The 25,675-nt window shown below is 38.8% G+C and overlaps 2 protein-coding genes across 4 annotated transcripts; one reads left to right on the top strand and one right to left on the bottom strand.

Moving 5' to 3' along the window:
• The first annotated feature begins 1,113 nt into the window (after positions 1 to 1,113).
• cdk5rap1 (CDK5 regulatory subunit associated protein 1) lies at positions 1,114 to 11,216 on the top strand. 3 transcript variants are annotated; one of them, XM_014987369.2, is made up of 14 exons: positions 1,114 to 1,201; positions 1,707 to 1,991; positions 2,083 to 2,186; positions 3,097 to 3,131; positions 4,153 to 4,253; positions 4,324 to 4,534; positions 4,617 to 4,737; positions 6,889 to 7,119; positions 7,277 to 7,374; positions 7,851 to 7,906; positions 8,903 to 9,033; positions 9,104 to 9,253; positions 10,040 to 10,180; positions 11,006 to 11,216. In XM_014987369.2, the coding sequence occupies exons 2-14, from the start codon at positions 1,724 to 1,726 to the stop codon at positions 11,099 to 11,101; spliced, it is 1,743 nt and encodes a 580-aa protein (XP_014842855.2). In that variant the 5' UTR covers positions 1,114 to 1,201; positions 1,707 to 1,723; the 3' UTR covers positions 11,102 to 11,216. The 3 variants fall into 3 exon arrangements, with proteins under 3 accessions (XP_014842855.2, XP_087861440.1, XP_087861441.1); XM_088005314.1 differs by lacking the exon at positions 1,114 to 1,201 and having other exon boundaries at positions 1,247 to 1,991; positions 9,107 to 9,253; XM_088005315.1 differs by lacking the exon at positions 1,114 to 1,201 and having other exon boundaries at positions 1,248 to 1,991; positions 8,933 to 9,033.
• LOC106917990 (bactericidal permeability-increasing protein-like) lies at positions 10,700 to 18,153 on the bottom strand. Its single transcript, XM_014987371.2, has 16 exons — positions 17,984 to 18,153; positions 16,019 to 16,129; positions 15,812 to 15,926; positions 15,605 to 15,736; positions 15,371 to 15,526; positions 15,227 to 15,290; positions 14,378 to 14,438; positions 14,204 to 14,295; positions 13,936 to 14,112; positions 13,792 to 13,851; positions 13,541 to 13,708; positions 13,397 to 13,464; positions 13,269 to 13,311; positions 13,125 to 13,188; positions 11,774 to 11,850; positions 10,700 to 11,654 (listed from the first exon to the last, which is right to left on the bottom strand). The coding sequence occupies exons 2-16, from the start codon at positions 16,122 to 16,124 to the stop codon at positions 11,613 to 11,615; spliced, it is 1,425 nt and encodes a 474-aa protein (XP_014842857.1). The 5' UTR covers positions 16,125 to 16,129; positions 17,984 to 18,153; the 3' UTR covers positions 10,700 to 11,612.
• Between the last annotated feature and the right edge of the window lie 7,522 nt (positions 18,154 to 25,675).

Raw genomic sequence — 25,675 nt, 5'->3', positions numbered from 1 at the left:
AGCTCATGAAGCAATCAGTCCAAGCTTTGAAAATCTCAGAGCATTCTTCAATAGATAAACTGGAAACCTTCCAAGGCCAGACTGTTTACCTAAGGCCAGGAAATGAGAGCATTAGTCAGAGAAGTAGCCAAAATGCGTACAGTAAACTTTGGAGGTGCTGCAGAGACTCTTGGCTCAGGTGGGCAGTGTGTTGATAAATATTGGTGGTGTTCTCTACAAGTCTGGCCTTTTTTTGAAGAGTGGTCAGAAGAAATCCATTGTTGAGCGATAAAACATAGGAAGCCATGTTTCCAGTTTGTCACAAGCCATGCAGGGAACACTGCAAATATGTGAGAAAAATAGAGACCAACCTCTTGGTTGACGTGACTATGTGTTACTCTTGTCAGCATGCTGCTTGGTAGCTTTCTTGTTTGACCGTAATTTAACCCATCTTTGTTGTTATAAAACCTAACCCAGACTGCCAGGTCAAACGCTTAACCCAGTCTAGTTGGAATAAATGAACCCTCTGCTGGTTCTGTTCATGTTTGACCCATATATGTGGTTGGAAAATAAAGGTATCAACGGGATTCCCCCCCTCCCCACCTCTCTTCCCCCTCCGAAATATGAAGGTTGTGAGCTGCAGTGGGAGAGACCTTTGAATTCTGTATTTAAGTTCTTGCACAGTATGGTGTGTCCAAGCTGGAAAGTATGAGGCCCCTCATAGGAAAGAACTGCTCTTGTTCTTGCAGAACAAAGAACAAAATTATCTATTCTTATTGAGTATTGGCTGCTGGGTCATTTGAACTCAGCAGTTTTTAAAGACATAGTTGATAAAAGTATGACCATAATATTGAGGCAGCACCCTTACGATTCTTACAGATAAAACAACTGTCCATTACAAAAACACTGTGAAAAAGCACTTATTCCGACAGGTGATATAAACAAGAATATGACCAAAAATGACAGGAACCGTAATGAATTCATATAAGTAAATAGTGTAGCTAAATAAGTATAGTGCAATTGCAAAACTTTAGGACCATTTTCGGGGATATGAAATTAATCTAAATAAAAGACAGCTTCAGTTAAATTCCCCCTTAAGTTGTCAGGAACCTTGTTTAGTGGGACATTTTAGAGACGGACTGCAAATACAGACGTACTGCAGGTCGGATCAGCTCGCAGGATGCAAGAGGATTCTCCGTCTTCCTCTATGTCATCGTCACAGGTTGTTGTTACAAAACCTAGAACACTCCAAACCAGTTGGAATTTTGTCCTTCCATTATTCAGAAAATTGTCCATATTTGATAACGTTTTTAAAAAATATGCATTAAGCCGACCAATTTCCTCTTGTTTGCCAATAACAATAGTTGCCATCTGTTTTGTACTCTTGTAGGTGAATATAGGCAAAACTTATTTATCAACATTCTGCTTGTACCTTAAAGTGTAGAATTTGCGTCACCGTTTCACAGTGGCCACTGTTATTATCGTACGGTGGCATTTTATAGTTTAGACTGGTAAACAGTTTTGTGACGCCGTTTGTCTGGAACAGAAGGTGACTCCTCTTGCTTGTAAACATCTTTGGCTGCACGTTACGTCGGGAACCTAAATGACATTTACTCAGATTGTTTCACCCCTTTATTTTTGTAACTTATGACACAGGAGTTACAAATGGTGGATATTAGCTCTACATGTTGCTGAATAAATTTAAAGCTCTGAGTTTTATTGCACAGGAAGCTCTTAAACAAGCATGAGGACTGTAAAGCCCTTCCTTTGCGTCTCCAAACACTGGGCTCCTCTCAGGTGGCTCTCCAAACCCAGAAACTGTTCAAATGCAGCCAGAGCCAGCCCAGCAGAGAAGAAGAAAGTTGTCTCTGACAGCTTCAGGAGACAGGTAGCTTCCGGTCCGCGTCTTCAGGACTTTATTAAATCTCCAGTGACTCTGGCTGTAAATTGCGAACACACCGACGAACATTATCTTTCTGAGGACTTGGGGCTGCTTGGGGACGGAAGGAAAGGTTGGTGGCGTGTGCACTACTGACAGCTTCCACCAGCTTTACATTCAATGGTTTTGGTGTGTGTGTGTAATGACGGCTTACCTCATTTCAGTGTATTTTGAAACTTATGGATGCCAGATGAATGTAAATGACACAGAAATAGCCTGGTCCATACTGCAGAAGAAAGGCTATCAACGGACAGCTGATTTGAAACAGGTATTTATTATTAAGTTCTAAGTCTTTCCATGAAACAAACTTCCAGAGAAGCATAGCTAGCTTATGATTGCACAGTTGTTCTAATTTCCTTGTCAGAAATTGTTAAAAGAGGTGTCTGTTTAAAAGCAGAGCTTCATCCCACATATGCACAGTTTGGTACATATAGCATTTTATACATTGTTCCTGCAGGGGAAAAAACCCTCAAATCTCTGTCATTTGCTTTTTTCTTTTGAAAATCAACTTTACCAATCATCCTTCACATGGCTCTGAGGTTTCCTTGTTACTTTGATCAAACAGCATGAGTTTATATAGAAGGAAGTTGTTTCTTTCATTTCATGAAAAGTAAAATTTTTTGGAGATACAAGGTTTGTGTTCAACAGCAGCAAATCGATATCAATAACTTGACGGTGGCTGGATAAATGACTCAACCCAGACATCAGCAGGTGTCGGTCATGCTGTCTAAACCAATCAAAATGCAGGACAAAAAGGTTAAAATACGTTGTAGCGGGACACCTGATGCCCTGATGTTAGTCAGACTCAGAATACCAATAGTTTTTGCTAGCTTTTCTCAGTGATGTTGCTAACTAGCTACACAAGGCAATAACAATGTTATAGCAATTTAACAATCTTTCTTTAGACTCTAAGATTGGAGTCTAAAGTCTCAATGCTCTTTAGAGTCTAAAGAGCACTTTAGAGCATTGAGACTTTAGAGTCTCAATGCTCTAAAGTTTAGAGCATTGAGACTCTAAAGGAACATGTTTTCAGAAATAGCTGTCCCTGTGTGTGTGTGAGACAAATGCCAGACACAAACCAATAAGGAGTGGACATGAATGTCAGAGTGGAGACAGAACACAATGCTTTTCACTTTTTAACCCACTGTTTAGTTAGTGTTATTTTTTTTCTCTTCTAGGCAGATGTTGTCCTCCTGGTGACCTGCTCTATAAGGTGAGCTCCTTCAGGTACACATAGTGGACCCCTGGTATTTGCAGGAGTCATGGACCACAGCGGCCCTCAAATTGCTAAAATCCGTAAATACTTGAGACCACAAAAAACGCCCATTTCCATAGTTTTTATAACCTAAAACTCATGTTAAGTCGTCTACAATAAGTCACAAGTATTGTCCAGTTGCCAGGTTCAAAAGGAATACAATAGAAACTAAGGTGAATGCGAACTGAAATTCCAACAGCAAATTCTTGCTCATTTCCTGCCAGAGGCAGGAAATGAGCAAGAATAACTATTGTTTTGTAGAAAGTAGTCAAAATAAAATAATTTTAGCAAAAATATTAATAATAAGCTGGCATAGTGTAAATATGTAAACCCTTGTGCTGTTGAATTCAGTGTTTCAGTTAATCATTTTAGTCATTGAAATGTCTTTTCAGTTCACATCGTTTTCTGTTCAGTAGTTTGAGTTGTTTCCTTGATTGCGTTTGCAGTGGAAAGCTGGTTCTTTCAGTGAAAATTCAGCTACAATCCAGGAATCCAATCCAGTTTTCTTAATCGGCCAGTGAAGAAAAACTAACCAACAGTTACATTTTCACACCAAATTTACCTCAATATGCATTAGTCTGTATGGTGGAAACTGCCTTAGCTCTGCCACAGAAGCTAACATCAACAGTCTTCCCTTCGTACAGACAATTAGTGTTAAGGGAAATAAATGGCATTCCTGGATTGGCTGCTTCGCAAACGTCCAGAAATGGCGCGTCAACTAGCATTACGTCAGGGCGTTTCAGATTCCTAAGCTGTATTTTCTTTACATTTTTTTAGATAAACTCAATGAACAAAAATGCAAGCAGGCAAATTTTCTACCAGTAATTTGATGTTGCTTTCCACAGAAACGTCTGTAATCGCTGAACCACAAACTTGGGGTCCACTATACTCTATTTTGAAAAGCTCTTTATTTGTTCCTATTGTACAAATATACGACTTCATGGTCAGATTAACAGAAGCGACAAAACTCTTTCTCTAGAGAAAAGGCCGAACAAACCATTTGGAACAGACTCCAACAACTGACAGCCATGAAGAAGAAACGATTAAAGACCAACTCGCCAATGAAAATAGGGATTTTAGGTAACATAATGTACACATCTGTTCGACTCTCCGATGTTGCAGTAGTATTCAGACAGCTGTGTTTGTCCAGGCTGCATGGCTGAGAGGCTGAAGACTGAGCTGTTGGAGCGGGAGAAGCTGGTGGACGTCCTGGCTGGCCCTGACGCCTACAGGGACCTTCCTCGACTTCTTGCCGCCGCCGCTGGAGGTCAGCAGGCGAGCAACGTGCTGCTGTCTCTAGAGGAGACCTACGCAGACATCATGCCCGTCCAGCATGCCAGTCAGGGCCGCAGTGCTTTTGTGTATGTTGCTTCTCTATTTTGTCAGAACTGACCACCCGAATCAGTTCTTAACGTTTTTTTCTTCCTGTTTTGTTGCCGGCAGCTCCATCATGCGAGGCTGTGACAACATGTGCAGTTACTGCATTGTTCCCTTCACCAGAGGTAGAGAGAGGAGCCGACCTGTCAGCTCCATCCTGGAAGAGGTTCAGATGCTCTCTGACCAGGTAAATCACCACCCGACACCCAAATCAACCAGCCCTGCTCAGTCCTCTTCTATACTCCTGCTGTTGGAATCTTCCTCCTCCACTCCATTGCTGCTTCTCCTTCACGTCAACCACACGCAACTTCTGTCACCACAAGCCCCCACAAATATGCAACCTGTATCAGAGTTTCCACGCATCCTTAAAAAGTCTTAAAGGGGAAGTATTATGTGACTTCCAGCCACATAGTGTCATTTTATAGCAGAATCAAGTAACTATGTTACCTTTAGTCATTCTAAAAATGCTATATAAATCAAATATGACAAAATAAATTTTACTTCCTGATTTAACACTTTAAAATTGGGCCTTTGTCTCATGAAAAACTCCTGCTCTTTCTCAACCTCCCCTTCAGAAAGTCGTAACAACATGGCTCCTCTATTAAAATTTTAACAATGTTTTTACCATTGTTGTTGCTTGTATAATGAGTTCAGCAGATGCACAGTTCTACCAGCTGTTTGCTAATTGCTCCTGGCTAGTCTGTAGGAGCGGGGTGGGGGTGTCTTGTGTCTTGTTAGGCAGAAACTCAGAAGCTTGGAAATTGCAGCTCCGAGGAGATTTGTCCTCAAAGGAGGAGCTAAGTCGACCCAGGTGTTTTGCACAGCAGAATGGTTATCATGGAGATTAGAGGATATCTCAAACATGCATGAAAGAATTAAGGCAGCACTCCAGGTGTGTGCCAGATGAGGGAATAACATCATAACATGATTTAAAGCTAAAAAAAAATGATCGTACATAATACTGTCCATTTTAATTCTTGTATCTAAAGGCCTTAAAATGTCTTAAATTCATAAAAAAGAAACAATTAATTTGACTTTAAATATGTTAATCTTAAATTTTGCTGTGCCAGGACTATTTAATTTTATGTCGTTTTTTTCTCCCTGGACTTTCTTGTCAGTATTATTAGTAATATTAAACACAATAGTGGTTTTCTCAAACATTATGTAACTTTTGACATATTTATAAAATAACAAAACAGGAATCTATTAGACCACTGAGTAAAAAAATAAAATATGAGAAAAACTTGGTCCCTTTTTAGCATAGAGACGAAAACTGTCTCTTAAAGACAGGTTAACATCCAAAGTCAGTGATGTTCAAAGTGCGGTGTGGGGGCCATTTTTGTGTCCGTCTGAATAATTTTGTGGGCCCCCAGACCACAGTCCTACAATAGAGCGACTCTGGGCTGCAAGTGTTGGTAGATGATGCAGATGGAGATTTTTAAAATATTTTTAGGGCAACATTTTGACAGACAAAATATATAATTCTAAAATAAAATGCAAATTAAAAGATAACTTATTTATAATGTACACATAGAGAGTTACGAGAGGAGTCAATTGAGGTGGTTCGGGCATCTGGTCAGGATGCCTCCTGGACGCCTCCCTGGTGAGGTGTTCCGGCCACGTCCCACTGGGAGGAGGCCTCGGGGAAGACCCAGGACTCGCTGGAGGGACTATGTCTCTCGGCTTACCTGGGAACGCCTTGGGGTTCCCTCGGAGGAGCTGGAAGAAGTGGCTGGGGAGAGGGAAGTCTGGGCCTCCCTTCTGAAGCTGCTGCCCCCGCAACCCGACCCCGGATAAGCGGAAGAAAATGGACGGATGGACGGATGGATGGACATAGAGTTTCTGCAATTATCTTAATTTTGTGGTAAATGGAACCACAAACATTTTACTCAAACTTTTAGTAAACTTTTACTCAAAACCAGACCTGACTAAAGAAAGCTTTTTTACTTAAAAAAAAAATCTGAACATCATAAATTACACAAAAAACACCAAAGGTATATTACATCAATTATAATACATGAACATGTAAGAAAACCTTTAGGATCAGCACTCATCCCAACGTGTGTGTGTGTACCATGTATTTGATGCATTATGGGGCCCATTTTTCTGACACGTATAACATTGTGGAAACCCACTGCTCCTTGTGGGGACCAAAACCTGGGCCCCACAAGGGGAAATGCTGTTTTTGGGTTACATTTTGGACTAAGGTGTGAGTTAAGTTTGGAGTAGGGTTAGGCTGTAGAAATGAATAGAAGTTAATGGAAAGTTACCACAAAGATAGTGAGACAAACTTGAGTGTGTGTTTGTGTTTGTGTGTGTGTGTCTGTGTATGTGCCAGGGTGTGAAGGAGGTGACTCTGCTGGGTCAGAATGTGAACAGCTACAGGGACACATCAGAGGTTCAGTTCTGCAGCTCAGAGCGGACCAAGCTGAGCCGCGGCTTCAGCACCGTCTACCGAGCCAAACAGGGAGGCCTGCGCTTCTCCGACCTGCTCGACCTCGTGTCGCGCATTGACCCCGACATGAGGATAAGGTTCACTTCCCCCCACCCCAAGGATTTTCCAGATGAGGTACATCCCGCACGTCACGTTCTCTCTGGATGGGAATGTGTTCCCGTTGATTTCCTGTCAAACACAAAGGTTCCACTAGAGAAAATAATACAGTTCTGTTGAGCTATTGCTGTTTAACCCAGGATGGTGAGTTCTGGTGTATGATGGGTTCCTCCAGGTTCTGCAGCTGATTGCTGAGCGACAGAACGTTTGTAAGCAGATCCACCTTCCGGCTCAGAGCGGGAGCAACCAGGTCCTGAAGGCCATGCGCCGGGGGTAGGAAATCACTGCCACCATTTGTAGGCCTGTCACAATAGGCAACAAATCAGTTAATTGCATGATAAATTGAAACTAACTCAATTTCTATTTGTATGATTTATCATTTTTCTTTTTTTTTGTTTTCTTTTTATTTTTTTTTACCAAAAACTGGATGACAAAAGTCCTTTGTCTCAACTAGCCCTTCTTTTGAAGGACAATGTTGTTTAAAAATAATTCATAATTCATTTTAAATATTGTTTCTGTTGTTCTGTTTAATTGTTCATTAGAATTTGAGAATGTGTTCTCGCATTACTTTGCCATTAGCATTTTATTACTTGAAATTATCTCAAATCAGCAATTTTATCATTTATCACGATAACTTCTGGGACTAAGTATTGCCTGTCAAAATCTATTATGGTGGCATTTTAAAATAACAGCTGGAGGATTTTGTTTTATGGAATCTTTTTATACTGGACTCTACTTTTCCTGCTCAGTTACACAAGAGAGGCCTACCTTGATCTGGTGGACAATATAAAGCAAATCATCCCAGGTAAGCAACTAGAACCGCTTTGATTTATCTTCTGTCACTTCGTATTACTAAATAAGATGTTTGTCTTATGGGAATCTGACCATAACTGCACAGAAATAACATTTATAAACCAGTTTGATGTGTTTGGGGTCTCAGTCACCTTCAAGCCAACCATTACAAATGTTAAATTATTATGAAATTTATTCTGATGATGACTGCATGGAAACATCCGACCTGTGCTGTATGTTGCTTTACATAAATACGGCTCTGTTGTTCTCACAAAAATGTTGAATTGCAGTTAAAGTTGTATAATCCGTTCTGACGCCTTCGCTGCAGGAGGCCGACCCTGCACCCAACGGGGAGCGTCGTTTACTGCTGACTCAGCCAATGAGAGGGCAAGAGACGTCAGCGTTTATTCACTTTTAGAAAACGAATGAAAAGAAAAAGAAGTACTAGAGTGAACTACAGACTGTAGCCCTCAGCTTTCAGCCTTCAGCTGGACAGAAGCTGCTTCTTCAAAGGAGTTTAAAGATGTTCCAAATATGTTTGATGGTCTGACAGTCTAATCAAAGTGCACAAGGAATTACACAGGTGTAGTTTTTGTTTTTTTATTTGTAAAAAAATAAATAAAACAGCCAAGTGAATTAATGTCTTAGACGTTTTCAGGAACAATTAACTTTGGAGAAACTAGGTATGCTAAATGCTAGCAAAGTTACCGAAAGCGCTTAGCTAAAAATTAGCTCTACTATTAGTGCATTAGGGGAAATGTGCCCAACACTGTTAGTCACAAAAATATTTTCATTCAAAGTTAATACAACTTCAAGCTGTTTTTGAGGATGATTGTTAAAACAATCAAGAGTTCCTCAGAAATCCATGCGATTTCTGAGGAATCCACTGATCAATGGATAGGGAACAATCCTTTGATCAGCATTGTGGTGTTTGCTTCATAGGTTTTCTTTTTTTTAATAAGTTTCTGTAAAATCCGATTGACTGGTGATCTTCATTCTTATGCATCAGACGTGAGTCTCAGCAGCGACTTTATCTCAGGCTTCTGTGGTGAAACGGACGACGACCATCAGCAAACTCTCTCCCTGATCAGAGAGGTGGGCTTCAACGTGGGCTTCCTGTTTGCCTACAGCATGAGAAAGGTAAGCTCCTGCTGAACCGCTGCAGTGTCGTGCTTTGTGGTATTTACTCTTTCGTCCCGCTCTCTTTCAGAAGACGCACGCCTTCCATCGGCTGCAGGACAACGTGGCGCCGCAGGTGAAGCAGCGCCGGCTAGAGGAATGCATCAGCGTTTTCAGAGAGGAAGCAGAGAGAGTGAACTCTGCTGTCGTTGGCAGCACGCAGCTGGTGCTGGTGGAGGGAGTGAGTACTTCACTGACCGCATGAAAAAAGCTGAAACTTTTTACATATCTGATCAGTGTGTGACTCAGTCGCCTCGATCATCTATTTTTGATTTCCCACCCTGTTTAACCTTTGCAAAAATATTCACACCCCTTGACATTTAAAAAAAAAAATTCTCAGTAAAATCCAAATCTTTGTTGCATTTTATATGTATTTTAGAAATGAAGGAGGCTCAATAAAAATGTATGTCACATTTTTAATATAATTTGTAGAAAGATATTCAGCACCCCTGTCTTGTTTTAATTCCACTTTGCAGTTATTGTATTGCGTTGGTCTGTCACAAAACAACAAGATTAAAATACTTTCCTAAAATAATGGCCTAAGTTATTTTCTGCCAGATGTGATTTTTTTTCCCTGTAACATGTTTTGGAAAGAAAGAGGGAGAAGGATTTTCTTTTTTTTTCTTTGCCAAAATCTGTTTTGTCAAAGAATGTTTTAGGAAGGTGATGATATTCAGGTTGTGGTTGCATTGTGATAAAATCTGAGAAACTACAATCACATTTCATATGTTGGTTTAAAACTAAAAGGTTCACATTAAAATGAACATGAAAACAGGACAGTTTCTATTTCAGTTGAGCTGAATTCAGTGATGGGAAATGTGATCTAGATTATCTCCTTCAGAAATGAATATATTGACATTTCTAATATGATCATTGTGTGCTACAGCAAAAGTCGTGTATCTGTGCAGGGTTACTTTAACCTGTTACCAGGCAACGCCGCTCAACTCTGCTCTCCATTTTTATTAAGGAAAGTAAAAGATCTGCTGAGGATCTGTGTGGGAGAACTGATGGGAACATGAAAGTGATTTTCCCCAAAGAAGATGTTGCCGTTCAGGCTTGTGTGTCCAACACCGCACCAATCCGTGGGGGAGACTATGTGCTGGTGAAGGTAGGATGGGTTAGCTTTCATCTCCACATATAACTGGAATCTGTTCAGAAACTCAACAGATTCTGAACAGATTCAGAATCTGTTGTACTTTAAAGCTTTCATTTAGGTTTAAAGTACAACAGATTCAGGTCAACACCTCCAACTCTTGTCTGCCTTCATCAAACCATTGAAGCATTTTTTCTTTGTGGTATGGAGCATTGTTCTGCTGGAAGCCACAGCCAATAGAAAACAGTTTCTATACTGATTGGTCTGCAGCTCAAACTGAAGTATTTGTGTTAGAACCAGCTTTATTCTTTTTAGTAATTTGTACTGCATTAGTTTATCAGATTGGACCAAACTGGCTAGACTTCATTCCCAATCTGTATCTATTATGGTAGATGTGAACACCAACATTTTACAGTAACTGCAGTATTAGAGATGGTGTAAGGGTAGCCTTTAAAATTACTTAAACTCACTCAAATTCTTGATTCCTGATCCTAACACAGAAACTTACATTTCACATTAAGATGATGACAAACATTTATTAGAACCAATTTAATCATTTCCACATTGATCATAACATTAGATACAATGATTACAAGTTTCTTGTCAGTAGTTTGACATCATAGTTTTCACAGTAAGAAAAATCCCTGAACCATAGAATTAAATGATTGAATGTCATTTTCCTATTGAAATGTACAATAAAAAAATCAATTTGAGTGGAAGTATTTGCTACACCTTCTACATTTTCAGTCTGGTACATGTCACATCTGTACAGCTGGATAATCTGACATGTCAGTAGTCTGGTTTCTGCTACATTCAGTCTGATGTCTCCTGTCTATGTAGATCCTGTCAGCCGGCTCCCAGAGCCTGAGGGGCCGGGCCCTCAGTCACAGCTCCCTGAGATCAACCGCGACCCCCAGCTGTGATGGATACAAGTGATGCTATAAACCACTATTTAATGTTCAGCTTTATACGCTTTTATCATCAAGATCAGTTGTATTTATTTGACTAAAATCCAGTTATTTATTATGATAAATAATTGTTTATAACTATTGCCTCTGTCTGATTTCTGTTTTTTTCCCCTTAATGAATTTGATTGATTGGTTGCAGTGACACAGTAAGGAGATTCTGCAGGAGAACTGTTCAGATCAGCACATTCACAGAATCATTTCACTAAGCCAGAAACTTTCAAACAGAATTTAGCTAAAGTCATCAGCTGAGAGGTGCTGCAATCTGCTTTGGAAGGAGTGAACTATTCCTGAGACGGAATAATAGAGGGCACCAGTTCTACAAACATCTCATCTACAGTTTTTAGGAGAGAAAAAAATAAAATAAAAATCACACAAATGTAGAAAAACAAGTCCAAAATGAAAATGATTTTGACAATGGTTTAAAAGAAAAAAAAAGAAAGAAAAACACAGTATTCTTCCCATCTTTGGGTCTTTGCTGTTCAACCTGTGAAGTTAACATCTGTCCCGATCAGCATGTAATCCTGCAAATAAAACACAGAAAAAAAAAGGTTTCTCAGAAATCAGTGGGTCTCAACACTTTTATGTAGAATATGATTCTGATCTCTGCTAAAGTCAGAACAGAAAATATCACATCTCTAACCTTCATTATTTGAAGCTGGGGGTTCACAAGGTTCATTTTTCCGAGTGCAGGAAGTGGGTAACCCTTATCAAGTTGAACTGTAAAAGAAAAATCAGGTTGGGTTCAAATCAAATCACAAACCTTCCATCCTGAAGACAGATTCATATAAATACAACTACTGAGTTGTTCATGTCATGTATGGAAATCCTTAGGTAACATGTCAATTCATTAAAAGCCAAGATTTCTACTTTCTGAGACGAGTTAACTAGTTTAGCAACAGTGCTAACACTAAAGACAAACTTGCTAGTAAGCTGAGCTAACCCTAAGGTAGTCGATTGTTTGACAGGAACAATGTCTTTTCACCGACATTTTATGTTGATCCCAAACCAGCTCTTACTTCTTAACATCCAGAACAAACAGACGCAAAATAGTACAAATGTAATTACTTTAGCTGAGTAAACGTATTTTGGAAACCATTTATATTGTTTAGTTTTTTGTACGTAGCTGTTAAACTTAATACAAAGGCGTACTGATTATGATTGCTTTTACAGATTTATGAATTTTCTACCAGGCAGTAACACTGTAGCCTCCACATGTTAATACAGGTTAGCATGAAGACTACTTATGGCAATACTACAAAAGTATTTAAAGGTCCACTATTTACTTCTCACATGTTTCTGTCCTTCCATTTGGGTACCTACTGCTAATAACAGCCCAAGAGGGGGAAAAAAGCAGTTTTTTGGGAATAAATAAACACTAAGTTTGTTCAGCTGGTTTCGCCATACAGTGGCTGCTGGAAAAGGTAGATGTTTTGTTGTCTGCTGCAGTACAGACAATGTGTCTAAGCATTTTCTCAGAGTCACATAAAGCAGAGCTGTGTGGCTTCATTTTAGTTTTGCTTGGGATGTCCTTCCAATATTGCTAAAGAAAATTGTAGTTTGCACCAGTCAGTTTAGGAATGATTCCTCTGAAAACAGTACACCACAGAATTTGCCCAAATACTGGGACTGAATGCAAGTGAGATTTGTTCGTCACAAATCTGCAAATGATGGCGATGTCAATATAAATAAGTGCTAAACAAGCAGCTTTCTTGTTTTAAAAAGGTATGAAACGTGTTATAATGAGATTATATAACCAAGATATGTTCTGTTTAAACCAGAGATTGTAACAGTAAAACTGCGACCCCTAGTGGGATGTTTGAGTGTCGTCTAGAAGAAACAGAGAAACATGCCCCTATGACGTTGTAATCTGTCAGAGGAGTGTATTTTTATGCACATTGTTTAGCATTTGAAGGGTTTCAGTTATTTTGGGGTAACAATTATTTGGAACTTTTTTTTAAACAAAATTCAAACAGCAAACTTGATAAACTTACCATTAACTATGGGTATCACTACTACTTTGAGGACCATTCGGAGCACACTGTCAAGGACGCCGACCTGTAACCCAAAGGCATAATTTTAGCCTGAGTTTGACTTGAGGGTCCTTACAGAGACTCATCAGAAAATAGAGTTCTTACCTGAAACTGTCCCACATAGCTGGTTCCTACAGACAGTTTCATCCTACATAAGCAGAACAAAGTTAGAACTGATTGAACATCCCTTCAGAGCTTACAGAAACATTTCCCGGCATCTTTGAGCAACTCACTGGTTGAGAGTGAGGCGTCCGGCAATGTTCAGTCCTCTGACGTACACGTCGGCGCTCACACTGCTCTCCTACCGAGAAAACATCAGAAATGTTTATGTTTTGTTTCTTCCAATCAATGAGTTTTCATCTTGTAGTGTGACGTACCACGTTCAGGACGAAAAGAGGGGAAAGTGTGCCGTTGGGTTGGATGGCGTACGCCGTCACCGTGGCAGTCGCCACAGCGGTTGCATTTTTGGGCTGGAAAGTGATGGTGGGACTTTTCTCAGCCCTCACCAACAGCTTCATCATCAGACCTGGATACTGCTTTGCAATCTGACAAAACAGAAGCAGATCCATGATGCAGTGCATGCCAACGACGATTGCATTCCTCAATAAATCCTTGAAATGTTCCTCACCTGCGGGATGAAGACTCCAAACGTTTTGGTGTTGAGTCGGAACGGAGAGCCTTTGGGGACCTGTTTGGGATGGAACAAGGAATGTTGTTACATAAGTGGGATTTTGTGGACTCGAAGGCCATAGAAGAGTGAACAGTGGCACACCATGTCGTCTGTGATGTACAGGCTGAGGACTCCAGCTTTGTTGTAGACGAAACCTGCAGAGTTGGCGGTGAAGGCGGACAGGGCCATGTACAACATGTTGTTGTTCTGGGACGGCAGGGAAAAGGCTGCGGGAATGAAAGGCGGCTCCTGGTGCTTCCCAATGTTGTAGAACTGACCCTATAAACAGAAATAAAAAATAAGAGGTCTTAGGTTTAAAAAAGTGTATAATTAAGGCTTTAAAAATGGCCTGTCGTTGACAATTCTTTACCTTCAAGTTCAGATCAAGAGACGATTGTGAAATAACCGGAGATGACACCATGGAATATTCAATCTCTGCGTATTTGTCCACCTTGGCCAGCACTGGAACAAGACAAAGAGATGTTAACTAACATTCTGGAGAAGAAACATGTATCTTCATGAAGTGCAAAAGGACGTGCTTTACCGTTGAGTGTTTGCAGCTTAGGGTTTAAACCAATAACTGTCTTGTCCACCAGAGGACAGATCTGCAACAGGAAGGAAGAGGAATAGTGACTCAATTCTTTTTGAACAATCAACTTTTTGAAAATCAATTTCTACACAACTGAGCAATAAATTGCTAAGATTATTTGGTTTATAATTAATTGTTTGATTGTTATTAATATAGGGTACAATTATGAAATAAAATTGAATAAATGTAACTGAACTGGTCAGTTTTTATTAGCAGAAAACCTTGAAATGATGTGCAATGGGTAGAGAAAGCCACATGCGATGTGGAAGCAAATAGGAATGAATGGAGGATCTGCCTGAGAACTCAGTTAAAGACGAACTATTTACTGCTGGATGAGTCAAACAAAATGGATCATTCTGATTAAAAGTAACCTGATCAAAGTTGGTGGTTAAACGTTTACTTTAACTCGACATGTAAATCTCGCCAGACTATAATCTTAAACTACAATGCATCTGAATAGGATTCATGTGGTGGAACAAAAGTAGTGGATAAATGTGAAGTTGCAGAAAAATATTGAGTGCTTAAACTTTCTTTTTTAAAATTAATCTTAAAAATTCCAGGGTGAATTTGAATGATCCTGTCTGTTTTGCCACACTTTTTTAGAGTTTTTTTGGTGTACATTTTAATCATCCCTTTTCACTTTTAATCCAACTTAAAATATTGTGATCCTTTGTGTTGCTCTGTGACATAAGCTCCCATCTGAACTCCTTTGAATGTTGTGTTTGAGTTTAAGGGAAATTAATATTCCTCTATGAATTAAGAAAGTGATGGTGCATATGAGCGTCTTGGCTGCTTCGACCTCACCTGTTTCTGCAGAGCGTTTCGTAGAGCCTTGTTTATGAACTTGCTGAAGAGATTGTAGAGCCAGCTGAAATAGACAACCACAGCACGTTAAGAGGTCTGCAGCGTGAGTCTGCAGTAATGTTCTCTCACGGTTTTCCCCTTTACCTGGCTCCACCATGGAACTTGACTTTGGCACTGGCCACATTGGCTACGCAGTTGGTATTGCTGACCACCGGCCGACCTGTAGCGTCACTTTTCACGACGATAGTCGTGCTGATTGTGAGTCCATTGACATTCACGTCAAAAGAGCCGCTGTCTTTTCTGTTCAGGAGAGATCCACAGAGGGCTCAGTGCTGGAGGAAGGGGCTTCATTTCATATCTGAGAGGGTCTTTACTCACATTACTCTGAGGTACTTGACCCTCCAGTTTCCATGCAGATTCATGAAGGCGTTTCCAATGGTCAGCCTGACCCCGGTTCCCGGTACCAGAGTCACCGCAGAGCTCGGCAACCCCACGTTCACCAACCGTATGCTGGAACAGACGGTTTCAGGACAGTTGGTCTCAGTTTTTCACTAAATGCAGAGTGGTTAGTGAAGAATGCCTTACTTTGACAGACTGTACTTGACTTTGCCAATAGGAGACACCCTTTGTGAGCCGGAAAAATCTGGAATTTGGATAGATTTAAGTTTCTCCTGCATGGCGGCGATGCCCAGTTGTTTCCCTGGAAACAAAAGAAAAGCAGAATTGATGGTTGTGATAAAGAAACAAGGGAGAAGTCTTATCACATTAGTACGCTTTGGCTGTAAAGCTTACCGTATTGGAGGCCTTTATCGGTCAACCTGACCGTTACGCCTGGGTTGACACTCAGGGTGGTGGAGGCAACCGCCAGCAGGACCAGGAACAAGGACAGAGCCAACATGACTTCTGGGAAACACACGGGAAGAGCATTCCTATATGAACTAATGTTTGATCCATGTCACCACATACTGAAAAAAGTGTGTTTTCTTATTATGTATTTTCAAATTTACTTATATTTATCGATGCTCTCTTGGAAAAAAAAAAAGCAGTGGAGAAAAAGGTAAAAGCTTTTTTTTTTAACATTAACATTTTTAACTGGATTTATCATGACAAAAATAAATCAAAAATCTTATAAGACATTTTCACAAAAAATGATAAACGACAATAAATCCTCTCTCCCTTTTGTGAAGGATATTAATTCAATAAATCCAGCCTGCCTTGCTCAGAGGAGTGGATACAACAGAATTACTCAGTTTCACAGACAAACAGCTGTAATGAATTCAGAACTTTACTGAAATAATGCATTTTATAACTTACAAATATCATGAACTGTAAGTAAATAAAACTGCAGTGTTCTCAGTACGGTTGGGATTCTTGTATTAGAAAGAAATGCCTGTTTTCCACAGGACAAAACCACATGACCGTCGTTAAGTCAGCGTGAGACTCGGTGTTATTAAATTAGGCTGCAAGTCGTTCTTGGTTCACTTCAAATGAAGAATGTTTGAATCAGAGCAGAAAAACGTTCCTGACTGGATGTTTTAGAGCAGAGTGTATTGAGACGCACACAGAAGCCGGCCCAAGTGACCCGGTTCCACCAGAAACCTCAGACCCAACGGTCAGTTAAAGTCCTCCTGCTTCAGCTCGCCCAGAACCAAACAACTGGACCATTACCAGATGACGAGGCAGTCATCAGTTTTTGTCTTTTTACAGTTAAATTCTAATCTATCTAAAACATCTGAATGCAAACACTTGTGATATGAAATGGGCACAAAAATACAAAAAATAAAATAAAATAAAAAAAATAGTGGTTTTAGTATATTACCTTAAAATCTTGACCCATGAGTCCTTCATGTTAAGCTAATAGGACAGTCTGAGTGTTGCTGCTGACATGTTGAATGTGTTTTTTATTGTTTACATTATTAAGAGTCAATATAGATTTATTTATGTCTGGTACTGGAACTGTAGAGTAATTTACCATTAAAGAGATGTGGAGGTTTCTCCAGCCTTTTTCAGTGTTTGGATTTATTTCAATACATTATCCTAAAAAAAGGTTGTTTCAGAAAATTGTCATGGGTGCACACATCTGGGAAATGGTTTTCTTGTATTTGTGGAAAACGCTAATTATATCGGAAGTAAAGGAATCCAGCAGTGATAAAAGAATCATGAGACTTGGCTTTGAGGAAAAGCATCCAAAAATGTATCCTTTTAAATAACTGAAAATATGGTTTGTTTTAAATTAATTTTTGCAGTATAATTTTGATCTGTAGTTATGATTTGCTGACTTAACCTTGGTTTATTTATTTATTTATTTTCTGTTGTTTCTTGAAGGCTGTCCTGTCATGTTCACTGTTAGTCAGTGATGTTTTATCTGTAGTTGTTTTTTTTAAGTTGAACTTATTTTCTATTTTTTTTATTTGCTCTTACATTCATTTTATCAACTATATTTAGAAAATTAAACAAAGGTATATATGTTTTATACATATTTATCTTTCTGTCTTATTGCTTGGTCCTTGAAATAGGATGAAAGAGCTTTCTGATTCTTTAAGTGTAATTAACCACATCCTTCCTGTTTTAGCATAGAAACAAATAAACTGACATAAATTCAACATAAAGTTGAATCTTGTAATAATCTGTACATACTGTACCAATTGTTGCCAAAAATGCTTAAAAAGTATCACTTTTTGAAAATTGCTCAAGTTTTTGGGCTAAAACTGAAAATTTTTACACTTTGCCATCCAAATAAAAACAGACGAGTCTTACCTGGAGCAGTGGGTCAGCAGCAGCAAACGATTCTTCCTTCCCCGACACTCTGACTGTTTACAAGCCTGAGTGAGTGAGTGAGGAAGAGCAACACATGGCCTCTAATATACTCCCTGATCCAGGAAGTTGAACCTGGGTGGGTCCCTCCACACCGGCCTGTGGAGGGACCCACCCACCGTCCTGAAACAATCACGGGTTTTCTTCTTGGTTCAACTGAGCGCTGCTTAGGCAAGACTGAAATCTGGGCATGTGTAACCTTTAAATGTTTACATATTTCTCTCTCTCCATATAATTCATGTGTTTTATTCTTTGTTCCCAATCTGCAGTTCCAGTAAATTAAAACATAAAGGACTATAAAAAGTTCCTCTTTTTTTTTCCACTGCCTGTTTAGTTCTGTGTTTGTTTGGTTTGGTGAACTGGATCACAGTAGAGGAACTAAACACTCTGAACTTGCTTTGTGAATCCGCTCTCATGCTTTTAATGTGTGTGAAGTCGGCCTTTGCACATTCTTCAGCTCTACACACTTAAAACACATGTTCAAGGTTAGCAATGCAAAAATGTGCCTGAATAAATATCAAGATATAAAGTATAATGAAGAAAATTGTGACATGCTATTTGTTTGTGAAGCTGTGACCTTTGGATGATTTTTTGAGGTTTTTATTTATATTTTTATAGTACAAAACAAGCAAATGATAGTGAAACAATTGACATAAAAATTACACTAAGCAACACCAAAGTAATCAAATACATATAATCCACGAATAAATAATAAAATAATAGAAAGACCAATCATGCTTTGCTGAAGGTATTGTGGAACAAGCAAAAAGAAAAATTCTGCATAAACCAGTGGGTGCTAACTTTTTTTTTTACTGAGATGAAGGACCTGGTAGAATGTCGATGACCCATCCTCAAACATTGTATTAATTTTTTGACTTAAGTAAAAAAAAAGTGAGTTGGAATATTATTATTCCTATGATTTAGTTCAAATAGGACACCCGGTACACAAAGTGATGCATTTCAAAAGTGTTTTTATTTTATTTTTTTTGCAGCTGGTGAAACCCAAAATTAAATTTCTCAAAATATTAGCTATTAAGAGCAATTAAAAAAATGTGTGTGTGTGTGTCTGTGCGTGCGTGCGTGTGTGTGTGTTTTATTACAATCCTCTCAAGGCTGCAGGTTGTCACTACTTTTTCAGCTACATTTTTTTTCATCAACTCAACTTTTAATCAATATACTTAAATAGAGAACTTTGCGAACAAGAAACACCAAAACCTCCATTAGCTTCTGTCGTTATGGAAACCGCCTGCTGGACAACTATCAACTCAGCACTAACATGGTTTTATGGGTTGTGAGACAACCATGACATGAGATTTCTTTATGAAAAATATGTAGCCACTAGTTGCTAAAGAATCTAGCTGTTCACAGTGAAACATAATATTTGGGAAGTTCTGTCATTGGAAAACGTGACCAGTAAAAAACATATGGCTTTTTTATCAGTCTAATTTTCTAAGAAGCCTAAATTTGGATTTTTTATTACTTGTGATCTATAATCATTAAAAGAAGAAAGAAGAAGAAAACCCTTTAGATATCACTCTCTGAGTTATGACTATTTGGCTTCCTCTTTCCGAAAAAAATTAGTGAAATAAATTAAAATCTACTTTTTAATGATGTTATTATTCACTGATATGCTCCTGCGTTTGGAGTCTTTTATTATGTTACAACCTTATTTTTGTGCTTACAGTCGGTTGGGAAACTCCATTTGAAACCAGTCCAACCTCCTGGAACAAAACATTCTGCTGCTGCGCCAGCCGCATTCCTAATGCATCCATCATCATCATCACCATCATCATCATCATCATCATCATCACCATCATCATCCTCATCATCATCATTGCTGACACTTTTATTTTCTCTTCTGCGTCAGCTGTTGCCAGAGCAAATCTGTTTTGGACTTTCTTTTAATGCTCAAGATGTAGCAGAGTTTGAAGAATGAACTAAAAAAATCTAAACAAAATTATGAGATTGAAGTTTCAGGAGGTCAAAGATCAAGTTTGGTGAGAGCTACAAGCAGGTTATATTCCAAATTGGACATTTTAAGGAAGTAATAAACTTTTTGTTTGCACCTGTTTTTTTTCCAGCTTTGTTAATCAAGCACATCGCAGCCCTATGAGAAACACTTTATCTTTTTTTTTTTTTTTTTTGGTCTATAATATATATTTATTTTGCTGCTTTGTAATGCTTTCATTTTCACGTTCAGGGGCTGAAAAAACAACCAATAATAAAAAATGCTATTGCACAAGTGGTAAGTGTTTCCAGTAACAGCAGGCAACCAGAGATTTGCAACTTCCTGAGTTCGTTGTGATCTGCAGGATTAGCACATGTTCTGCTGGGAGCTGAGGGATCCTGCATGAAGTCAGAAAGCGTTGAGTTACAGGCCGTGACTCAGTCAAAGCCTCTTCCAGTTTTTGGAAATTACTGCAGGGATAATGAACAAATGAACAAACTGAAGAAATCCTAGATTTCTTCATCTGTGGTACTACACATTGTGAAAAGACAGAATGTCTTCATAAACAGTGAAGGTCAGCGATGTACGGTTGGGTTTTTCTTCCCCTAAAACACATTAAGAAAACTAACTACACCCTGACCTTCCCCAAACAATTTAGAAACAAATACGAATGAGATGTTAACACAGTGCCAAGAGGGAAGGACATCTTAGAGTTGGACATTTCTCGTCTGACCTGAATTCACTGAAAGGTTTCCATCTTTTTCCAGTTATGAATATTTCTCCTGGTAAATGACTGGCTGGGAAACGAATGTTGGGGCCCCGTTACGTCCTTTCACAGACCGATGGGGACCAACAGTTGCTACTCTGCAGGCCTCAGGTTTGCAACACTCTATCTGAATAAACACAAGACTCTTGGAAGAATCATCACCTGGATCTCATCTGTTCTTTAGTCAGATGAGACCAAAGTGTAGAAGTTTGTCCAAAAGGCAAAGCGAGTTATTTGTTAAACTGTACAGCATGCTGGTTCGGTTTAGTCAAGCTTGTTTTTGAACCAGTGAGTAGGTCCTGGACTTTTCTGCATGCCAGTACGAGCACAGATGCACACATCTCACCTTTTTCCTCTGGAAAAATCCATATCTGAAATGTTTTCTCTTTTTTTGTAGTTTTATATAAAAAATAAACTTTTATGCACTTTAAATCATGTTATGATGTCATTCCCTCATCAAAAACATACAGAGTGTTGCTTTCATATTTTTATCCATGCTTGAGAAATCCTTTAATCTCCATGGCAACCTGGATGAACCCAGCCTCTCCTCTGAGCTGCAGTTTCTAAGCTTTTGCCTCACAGAGGCGATGAATCTGTGATGACTTCCCCACTCAGCTCCTTCAGACTAGCCAGCAGCAATTAGTAAACAACTGATGGATCTGCTGAGCTCATTATAAGAGCTACTGCTCAGAGCAACGCTGGTAAAAACTTTGTTAGAGGGTTAATAGAGGAGCCATGTTGTGATGACTTCCTGAAGGCGGAGTTTCAGAAAGAGAACAAGTTTCTTAAAGAGACAGAAGCCCAATTTCACGATGTTAATTTACAAAGTCAAATTACTTTTAAGTCATACTTGATATATACAGTATTAGAGCCATATTTTTGGGGCTTATATGTTTAATTTGTTTGTTTGGTGTAGTACCTGAAAATGTCAGTGGGTGGCATCGCATGTTTAAATGACACAGGTCACAGGTAGCCTCTCAGCAGGTGAGCTGATTGCGGCGGAAACAGGTTTTCACCGTCCTCATTGTTGTCTGTTGTTGATCGCGGCGTTGCGGCAACTATGTGAATCATTTGGCTGTACTACGCTACAATAGACTGGAAGTGTGCAATACTGAAAAACCGCATGTTGTTGGAGAGCGCAAGATCGATAAATGCTCTACAGTCACAGAACCACAAGTTCATCCACTGGATCCAGAGGACGACGTGTCAGTCAACAGACATCTGGTCAATTCTCAGGTCTTGTAGTTAATCTCATTCATCTTAACTCTGAGAATAATTTCTGTCATATTTCACACTGGCTGCATGAAGTGTAGACGATTCTTCTGTAATTTTGCAGTTTATTTTTAAAACTCTCAAAGTATTCAGTTTCCTTTAAACATGGAAACTGACATTGCTGAAAAAGCCAAATATTATTACTTCTTCCAGTCAAAACCTCATTCTTGATTTTCCCACCAATGAGCTTCCAGTACTAAACCAAAGCTGCTGCTGCAGTCTGTTCTTTGGCTCTGTCAGTAAATGTTTGATTCCGATTCTGAATTTTGCCATTAGAGGAACTTTTAACTATTTCATCTTCAACCTTTTCCATCACATCTTTCTTCTATGAGTCACTAACATAGTTCAAATTTATTAGATCTTAACAGTTTTTGCACATTAGTTCCAGGTAAACTGTCTGCTTCCTTAAGTTTAGGGTTTCTGGAACTGATTTGTAATTTTAAAAAATCCAACACAGCCACCTGGGTTTAGAAAAATCCCAGCTGGCTGTTCAGCTCTTCATTGTTGGAATTTGCTCTGTTTTAATAAGCCAAATCAGTTCACACAATATGATGAGACTGTTCCATGAAGACGTGTCAGCCCAAACTGTCTGTGGCTGATTTACACATGATGAAAATGTAAATACTGCAGAATGAACATTATTTGCTAATAGTTTCCTAAGTGGAAGAGAAGAAACTATTATTTATCATTTGAGAATTGGGCTCACCCCCTGATTTTGAAAACATTTACAAGTAATTTCTATTTGCTAAATGCCACAATAGTGAGAGATAATATATCAGGGATTTATTTTGATATTCTAGTTGTCCTAAGATAAGTTTAGTTTAACTTCAGATGTGTTTCCATTGACTTTGAAATTATGCAAATTGGAATAACGTAAATTAATTAGCTTAATGGAAACATGGCAATTTCCAAAACAAAACAAAATGCGTATTTCAATAAAAGTTTTTGTGCTACAATGAAGAATTTTTCAGCTGTATTGAATGTTGTATATGTTGTAAAACTGCAATGGAAACACTATTCACATCGCCCAAATCACACTATCAACAACAAGATGTTACTACTGGAGGAAAAGACAAAGAAGACGACAGGAAGTGGTAGAAGGATGATGATGGTGCAGTATGTTTTTTTAAAGAACTTATTGGGTGAACAAAGTTATTCACATGTGATTTTAATTATTTCGCAATGGAAACACCGCAGTTGCAAAATTGTGTGTTTTCAACGTTAGAAGAATATCAAATTTGTGGAATATTTGCAATGGAAACACAGAAAGTGAAAGAAAGAGGTGAATGTTCCTCTTTTAAAAAAGCTTCTGGTTTTAACTGTATGTGGACACAAAGCACCACATCACAGTTTTTACTCAAAACCTTTTATTTCCTACACAGAATACAGAGAATATGTTCTTCATCCTCTCAAAAGTTCCTAAAAGAAGAGAGTGAAGCGTGTTGTATGAACCGTGTTTTTGCACAGAGCCAAAATAATCAATGTTTGTTTGATCAGTCAGTGCAGGTTGGCTAATTCATCCAGACAGCGGACATGAGATCCCTCTTACAGCCAGGGCTGTTTTGGACATCCTGCTTTTTAAAACCCTAATGCGTGGAGGCGTTCAGACAGTCCCGCACTTCAGACAGGGTTCAGCCTCTCCTGCCTCCGAGCTGTTCGCAGCCGGATCAAAAACAGAGAGCACTTTCCCTGTTTCTGTCTCCACCAGAGCGCAGAGCTCACCCTGAGAGCCGAAGAGCTGCAGAAGAAGCCTGGAGTTCTGAAAACACCAGCTAATACTGACATTTAAATATACCACCTTGACTTTTTTAGACCTGGACTGTTAGTTTATTGTTATGCTGGGACCCTGACAGTTATATTATTATCTCAAGAAAGTGGAATTATTATGTTATGTAGTTTTGTGTCTTTGTAGCCACTTCTTTACTGTTTAATTTGTTTCTAATGTTGTAAAGTGTCGTTGGGTGTTTTGAAAGGTGCTGTCAAATAAAATGCATTATTATTATTTATTATATACAACTCATCTATCTATTCTGATATTTCTGGTGACTTTCTATCCTGTAGAGAAACGGTTCATTTCTGCCCTCTGGTGGTAAACAGGAAGTTTGGGCGTGTGGACGGGAGCCATGCATATTCATACAGATGTGTTTAAAAAAATATATCGTGTAAAATTGCAACATTTCTTGAAAACTGCACAAAATAAAAGCTTGATAGATTTTATTCCATGTGTAATGAATCTCTGTAAAATGAATGTTTCAGTTTCTGAGATGAGATGGATGGATGGATTTTTCTTCAATTATAAATAAATAAATATAAATAATAAAATGAATGGCTTATGGGTCATGTGACCAATTAACTCAAAATCAATGTGAAATTATTCTACTGGACTGGATAAATGAGGTACACTAATTTTATTCCATTTAACCCTTTTTATTCCTTGTTAGTAGCTTACATATTATGTAAGCTACTAAAGACCAATCATGTTTTTAATACATAAATTTAAATGACTTTAAAAATCCAAAGATGTCTAAAATGGAGGGGGGAGAACGGGTGTGCCTCATCCCTCCAGTCTAGTAGAACAATTTCACACTGATTTTGAATCAATAGGACACATGTCTTGGAAGCTATTGAAGAAAAATATTAAATTTTGACTAAAAAAAAGTTAAAAGAATAAAAAAAAGGTTCAAATGGAATATAAATGAGTGTGCCTCATCCCTCCAGTCTAGTAGAACAATTTCAAAGTGATTTTGAATCAATAGGTCACATGACTTGGAATCTATTGAAGCAAATTACTAAATTTTGACCAAAAAAATTGCTATAAAATTAAAAATCAGTTAAAATTGAATAAAAATTAGTGTGCCTCATCTCTCCTGATTTGTAGAACAATTTCACAATGATTCAGTCAATAGGTCACATGACCTGGAAGCTGTTGAAGAAAAACACTAAATTTTAACAAAAAGAATTGCCAAAAATTTAAAGATGGAAAAAAAATTAAATTTTGGCACAAATCATGTAGATGAGGTGCTTGGAACTGGATTGTGAGTTCAGTGTTCCTCTATCAACATGGAGACGGATGAACAGAACAGTCATAAACCCGGAGCCTCTGCAGCATCTTGTTTTCTTCTTCTCTGCCTCAATAAGGGAGCTACATGGGGCCACGACTGCTGCCATAGGCTCCCAAAGTGACTCACCGCATACCTAACAGATCTTGTTTGTCACATTTGAGCTTTTAGCACAAAAAAGAAAAAACATTTTTAGATACAGACTGACTCACACTCTTTGAAACTTCTCAAAGGTATTGCTCCCCTTTTTAAATTCTCCGTGAACTTTTGTATCTTCGAGCCGAACCAAGGGCGTCTGAGATTGGAAACGCTCGGGCGGTCAGGTAATGGGATGACACAGATGGCCTGAGCCTCCTGTGGTCACACTGTGGGCAAATTCACAGTCAGAGCCTGCAGAACAGAAAGCCTGTCACATTAGGCAGCAGACACACAGGCACAACTCACCTAATTCTATCAAATTATAACTTGTGCTGGAGTTTTTCTAACAGAGAGAAAAGAAAATTTGAGTGTGATAAATATAGCATTTACTTTTGACAAGTTTGGATTTTACTGCAGCATTAAGTTGTATGAGAGATTCTCCTACCCTGAAC

This window comes from Poecilia mexicana, unplaced genomic scaffold, assembly GCF_051168715.1.
Source record: "Poecilia mexicana isolate PSO_F unplaced genomic scaffold, ASM5116871v1 scaffold_5, whole genome shotgun sequence".
Classification (NCBI taxonomy): domain Eukaryota; kingdom Metazoa; phylum Chordata; class Actinopteri; order Cyprinodontiformes; family Poeciliidae; genus Poecilia; species Poecilia mexicana.
Note: the sequence above shows the minus strand (reverse complement) of the source record. Positions and strands in the feature narration are given on the sequence as shown.

Bases quoted from the DNA above. Each gene is read 5' to 3' on its own strand.
- cdk5rap1 (XM_014987369.2), top strand. From the start codon at position 1,724: ATGAGGACTGTAAAGCCCTTCCTTTGCGTCTCCAAACACTGGGCTCCT. The intron at 4,535-4,616 runs GTATGTTGCTTC...TGTTGCCGGCAG, and splicing joins CAGGGCCGCAGTGCTTTTGT to CTCCATCATGCGAGGCTGTG. The intron at 4,738-6,888 runs GTAAATCACCAC...TGTATGTGCCAG, and splicing joins TTCAGATGCTCTCTGACCAG to GGTGTGAAGGAGGTGACTCT.
- LOC106917990 (XM_014987371.2), bottom strand. From the start codon at position 16,124: ATGTTGGCTCTGTCCTTGTTCCTGGTCCTGCTGGCGGTTGCCTCCACC. The intron at 13,852-13,935 runs GTGTGCCACTGT...CATCCCAAACAG, and splicing joins TGTACATCACAGACGACATG to GTCCCCAAAGGCTCTCCGTT. The intron at 13,465-13,540 runs GTACGTCACACT...TTTTCTCGGTAG, and splicing joins CTCTTTTCGTCCTGAACGTG to GAGAGCAGTGTGAGCGCCGA.